The sequence below is a fragment of the Tupaia chinensis genome, unplaced genomic scaffold (assembly GCF_000334495.1).
Source record: "Tupaia chinensis unplaced genomic scaffold, TupChi_1.0 Scaffold000377_5, whole genome shotgun sequence".
Classification (NCBI taxonomy): Eukaryota; Metazoa; Chordata; class Mammalia; order Scandentia; family Tupaiidae; genus Tupaia; species Tupaia belangeri.
In genome coordinates, this window is record NW_006159879.1 from 2,009,617 (window position 1) to 2,015,497 (window position 5,881).

Consider the following 5,881-nt stretch of genomic DNA (forward strand, 5'->3'; position numbering starts at 1 on the left):
TTTCCCTCTCTGTTGGTGTCGCTCATGGAATAAAGGTTTGTCCGTGTGGTTCAGATCTCAGCCCCCAATGAGAAACACGCGAGGCACGTGCACCTGTGTGCCGAGAATCCCGCCTGGACAGACACCGAGGGGAAGAGGCGGAGACCGTGCCCCGTGGAGGGGTGTCCTGTTTCTGTTTTGTTGTTCTTCCTTTCTCTGGCAAGCGCATGCATCCTCTGACAGACACACACGCACACGCACACGCACACGCACACATGGACAGGTCGGTCCAGTGTTACCAATCTGAGCCCTGATTAGGCGGCATCAGAGCTGTGGGACCACCCGCTCTGACGGAAGTTGGGACCTGTCACCTGTCACCTGCCGCCTCGTGGGCCCCACTCTGTGGGTCAGAGTGCGGTGGGAGTGGCTGATCTCCACGCTCAGAGCCTGTTTCTAAGGGAATCGGGAGATGAGAACGTAGTGGGCATATTTGTTCTCAAACACTTCGATCTTAGTATTTTGCCTAGCAAGATTTTTTATGGTGAATATATTTTGAAAATACAATACCATTTTATTCTTTTAAAAAATGCCTGTAGGGACCAGCAGTTGACATAATGGTTATGTCACTGGACTCCCATGTAGTCAACGTGGTTCAAGTCCCGGATCTGGTGGCTTAAAGTCATGCCGGGCGTGTGTGTGCATGCCCAAGATCCCGAGAGGAGAATGGAGGAGAAAGGATTGCAGCGTGACCATCCCCCCTGAGGGGTGATTTCTCACTTTCTGTCTCTCTGTCTCTCTCTGTCTGTCTGGCAAGCGCACGCGCCCTATAGCAAAAACCTCTCCAAAAAGAAAGTGAAAACATGCCTGTAGCTGTATTAGTAACATTTGTTGTCACATGTTTATGAGAAAGTGACGGCCGGCCAGCACTGGCGCTGTTTTCTGGCATGCAGGGGGCGTGGTTTGCATGCGCGTCCTGGTGCAGGGGGCATGCTTTACACGTGCGGCCTGTGTGTTGAGCTTTGCAAATTTCTCCTGATCAATGAATCTGGGTGCACACGGGTGCTGTATTCATGCGCGTATAACAGGAAGTAGGGAGAATTCCTTGAAACGTAATGGTCAGACGCTTTAGAGAAATAATTAACTAGTGGTAGAATAAAAAAGGGCATCTGCTCACGCTGCTGTCCCGCTCTGGCACGCACGCTGCTGCGGGCCCCCTAAGCTGTGCCCGTTGCAGGCTGTATGGCTCGCCCCTCAACATCGACCTGTTCCCTGCCCTGGTGGTGGAAGACCTGGTTCCTGGCAGCCGGCTGGGCCCCACCCTCATGTGCCTGCTCAGCACCCAGTTCAAGCGCCTTCGAGACGGAGACAGGTAACGGAGGGCGAGGGAGACCCCGCTCATCCCGCCGAGTGGAGGCTCCTCCCGCTCGGTCCCCGAACGCAGGTCCTGCCTCGGGCTGACCCACTGCAGCATACACACGCTGCTGGCGGCTGCCAGCCCTTCCTCCTGGGGTTTCCGTTCCGGAAACCGATGGCCCCTCCAGGCGGTTGCCACGGTGGGACTTGGGAGGGGTCTGAGCCTCTCAGAGGCCAGGCGTCTGTGGGACTCCTCACTGAGGTCCTAGGTGTGGGCCTTCCGCCCCCAGGAGCTCACCGGCAGCTGCTGCGGCTCAGTAGTGATCAGAGGGCCGTCTCCTTCCACCCCCAGTTCTTTGCTTCGGGTCTGCCCTGTGAGTGGCCCGGAACGAGAGCCGAGGCCGTTTTGACCGCGACCCGTGCTGCGGTGCAGCCACCCAGCGGTGTCACGGGCCGTCTCTCTCTGACCAGCCCTTTGTGGCATGCAGGCTGTGGTATGAAAACCCAGGGGTGTTCACCCCCGCCCAGCTGACCCAGCTCAAGCAGGCGTCCCTGGCCAGGATCCTGTGCGACAACTCCGACAACATCACGCGTGTGCAGCCGGACGTGTTCAGGGTGGCCGAGTTCCCCCACGGCTACGTCAGCTGTGACGAGATCCCCAGGGTGGACCTCAGGGTGTGGCAGGACTGCTGTGAGGGTGAGTGCTGGCCTCCGTGGGGCGAGCCGCTGGGATGCGGGCAGCCTCGGCGAGCGGCCGCGGCCAGCAGGGAGGTGGTGGGAGCCCGGCCTGGAGGACTGGCTGGCACCGGGCTCCGTGTGAGGAGGCCTCGGCAGGGTAGCCCCACGAACTCGGTCCCCGGAGGGGGCTGCACACGTTGTGCCCCTGGGCAGGAGGAAGCAAGCCCGGGAAGCCGGCACACACCGGCCTTCTCTGGCATGTGAGCATGTTCTTGGCGTCTGGCAGGGTTGACCAGGGAGAGGCCTGGGAGACCCCCATGAGGGGGTGGGACATGCATGGGTGTGCGATGGCCTTGGACTTGGGCTCGGGGGCCGAGAAGGCAGAGGCTCGCCGGGGCCACCGTGGGAAGGCTGCTGGCTTCCGGCCTGCCTGCCTTGCTCAGCATCTGCTGTGTGCCGTCCCGGCGGCCCGGCCTGCGTGCATCCCGGAACCCCGCCGTGGTTAACCTCCATCACCATGTTTGAATTTGAATGTCCTTTTGGCTTTATTCAAACTGTGATCAGGGCCCGTGGGTACTAGAGACCAGCCCATGTCTGGAGCCCCGAGTGCACAGCCCTGAGGTCTTGTGTGGGAGACGGGGTGAGATGGGGCTGGGACTCCCGAGCCTCACAGCTGGTGGGGCGGGTCGCAGCCTGCTCTGGGCACCGCGTGTTCTTGAGAGTTGCTGGTGGCACCTGGCCGGTAGGAGAGGCCCACACAGCCCAGAGCTGCAGCGGCTCCTCCACCCCGTGGGCCCAGGGCGCGTGCCTGGCTGGGACGCTGTTCTGAGTGGTGAGGACGAAGTCCCAGTTGACCCAGTGGAGCTGGTTCTTGGTAGCTTCTCCTGAGTACGTGCGTGCCTGTGTCCGTGTGGATGTGTGTCCATAGGAGCATGTGCAGTGTGCGTGGTGCTCATGTGATGTGCGTTTACATCTGCTTGTCCATCCCCTCCCCAGGTCGGTAACTTGTATGCATCTGTATACACACGTGCACGTGTTCAGACATGCGTGTAGTGTCAGGGTGCGTGTGTGCGCGTTCAGGGATGGCACTGGCTTGCTGCCCCTCGGTTCTCCCGGCCCTTCAGGCTCTCGCCCTTGGCTGGGAGCCTGCCTGGCTTGGTCTTCCTGCTCTGCTGGGCTCGCCGGTTCAGGGGCTTTCCCACAGGCAGTCAGGGGTTCGTCCTGTGTGTGCAAAAGCTGTTTTCTTGAAAGCCTTCTGACCCTCAGACGCAGGAGCCACTTCCAGCCGACCGGGCTGGCTCCCTGCTCTGCTTCTCCGGTCTCTGCGTCCAGAAAACCCAGACTCAGGGAGACAAGGGCCGGGGCTTAGCCGCGCAAAGCACGTGCTGGCACAGCTCCGCTCCGATGGTCTCCTTCTCAGAGCAGACTGGCCTCACGCTGAGAAGGCGTCGTCTGTGTTCACTCCGGCCCAGACGCTGTATCTAGAACGGGCAAACAGAAGGAAGACGGCGTGTGACAGGATCGGGTGTGGGCCTCGTTTTCTCTTCTCAGTCTGGCCTTCTGAAAGTACGTTTAAAGCAGGTTTCCTTGAGCCGTGCCTCTTGATCAATACTGTGTGTGTGCTCACACTCATGTGCACACGTGTATATACAGATGCAGGTAAGAGCCCTCGGAATCCACTGCCAGGCACATGCAGCATCTTCTTTTTGAGAGAGATTTTTTTCATGTGCTCACCAGAGACACAGACAGAGAGAGACAGAAGGTGAGAAGTCACTGGGACGACCATGCCACAGTCCCTTCTCCATTCTCCTTTCGGGATCTTGGGCACACATGCACACGTGCCCTGCATGAGTGACAAGCTGCCAGATCCGGGACGTGAACCACAGCGGACTACTGGGTGTCCAGTGACATCATCATTACGCCATCTGCCGGTCCCGTGTCCCTTTCTTTTGACCAAAGTTATGGACTGCAACTTCTTCATAGGGATTGATGTGTTAAGGACACACGCCGTGTGCATGTGCACACACGTGTGAGCTCTGAACTCCCTGCCACATTTACTTAAGTATTTCAGAAAGCTCTCGAGCTTCAGAGATGCATCCTTCAACGTTTTGCCATGGGTTAGCAACAATCTCTTTTTATGTGTGCACACATGCACGTGTGTATAGACATGGTGTGTGTATGCATGTGTGTATTCTGATGTGTGCTTGTGCACACATGTGCTTGCATATATGTTTGTGCATGTGTGTGCACATGTGTGCACGTGTGGGTGCTGTGCGTGTTTTCCGAGCTAGTGCAGGAGTTGCAGGCACCTTGCCACTTCACCATAAACCATTAATGTGTGTCACAAAGCTGAGGCTCAAGCACTCACCTGGGCCTGGGAGTGTGACACCGCCACGACCCCTTGCTCACCGGGGGGCTGTAGGAATGGGCCCTTGGGGACGAGAAGACAAAGCCTGCCTCCCAGTGGGAGTGAGCTGGGCGCTGGGTGAGGACAAGGTGCCCACAGTGAGCAGACTGGCACCTGAAGCTGTGGGCTCAGTGTGGACAACAGGAGACCAGGGAGGCCCAGACAGCAGGGACGCAGTGAGTATGGGTGGCCTTGGGAGACCTGCTGAGGTGCAGAGAAGCCATGTGAGGCCGGGGGTCCCGGGCATCGGGCAGGGCCTGGTGCCAGGCAGGAGTGGCTGCCCTCGGTCACTGTCCACACGGGTCCCAGGTATCTGTGTGTCACAGCTCGCTGTAAAATGGTGGTGGTTGGCAGGGTGTGTGTGATGTCCTCTCGAGACTGCCCCCACTGCTGACATGCTCTTCACACTCTTGTTTAGACTGTAGGACCAGGGGGCAGTTCAGCGCTTTCTCACACCACTTCCGTGGCCGGCGGTCTCTGGACTTCAGCTACCAGGAAGACAAGCCCACCAAGAACGCGCGGCCCCGGAGAGTCCTGAGGTGCGTGGTGCAAGGGAAGCCGTGCAGTCGGCCCCGCGTGGACCCGGTGCAATGCCTGTGACAGGCAGCACACCCAGCAGGGTGCTCCGGGAGCTGGGTCTGGCCCACGGCCTCTTCCTGCCTGCTGGGCCTGGGCCCTGTGGGTCAGAGCCGCTGTCCCCGTGCCCGTAAAGAGGGGGCCCGGCTCAGAACGGGGCCACCCACACCTCTCTTCTTCCCAGCATGGGGAGGCACAGGCAGCGTGCCAGCAACACCTCCTCAGCCTCCCAGGAGCACACAGAGGGGCCAGGGATGGGCAGCTTCAAGGGATTTGTCCTGGAGATGCAGAAGACCATCACAAGCCTCAGGAAGCAGGTACCGCTGCCCTGGCCACCGTCGTCCACCTCTGCCAGCACTTCCAGAGCACACGTCCCCACGGGCTGTCTCGGGTGACTGCCCCCCACCTTGTGCTGCCTCTGAGAGATGCAGTCTCTTCTCTGCTGGCTTTGCCCCTGAACTTGTCTCCAGCCTGGACAGCAGATGCGGACCCACTGCAGGGTGATGGAGCAGGCGGGCTCTCCACTCTTGGTCAGTCCTGTCTGGGAGGAGGGAAGCCTTGGGGTCTGCTTCTCAGGACACCAGCGTCTGTTGCTGGCCTTCTGGCTGAGGTTCTGCAGAAAATGAGTGACCTGGCTGCCCTCTGCCCACAGGCCCTGTACGGGGAACTGTTCTAGATGCAGGGACTCTGCTGCCTTGGGTAACCTGATGTTTGTATGCACAGAGCCCCTGCAGGCTGAGTGTGACCATGGGGCGTGGTCTGCGTCAGTCCCTGAGGCCATGGGGCGTGGTCTGCGTCAGTCCAAGCGGGCCATGGGGCGTGGCCTGCGTCAGTCCCAGCGGCCGTGGGGCGGGGCCTGCGCCACGCCCCGCGGGCGCGGGGGGGGGC

General features: G+C 59.9%; 1 protein-coding gene across 2 annotated transcripts in view; it reads left to right on the forward strand.

The window, feature by feature from the left end:
• Window positions 1–5,881, forward strand: part of PXDN (peroxidasin) — a 36,954-nt gene that overhangs the window by 29,692 nt on the left and 1,381 nt on the right. For both annotated transcript variants that reach the window (XM_027773830.1, XM_027773831.1), the window contains 4 exons: window positions 1,214–1,348; window positions 1,821–2,029; window positions 4,836–4,956; window positions 5,178–5,310. In XM_027773830.1, the coding sequence (XP_027629631.1) occupies window positions 1,214–1,348; window positions 1,821–2,029; window positions 4,836–4,956; window positions 5,178–5,310 (598 nt within the window). The remainder of the gene's footprint in view (window positions 1–1,213; window positions 1,349–1,820; window positions 2,030–4,835; window positions 4,957–5,177; window positions 5,311–5,881) is intronic.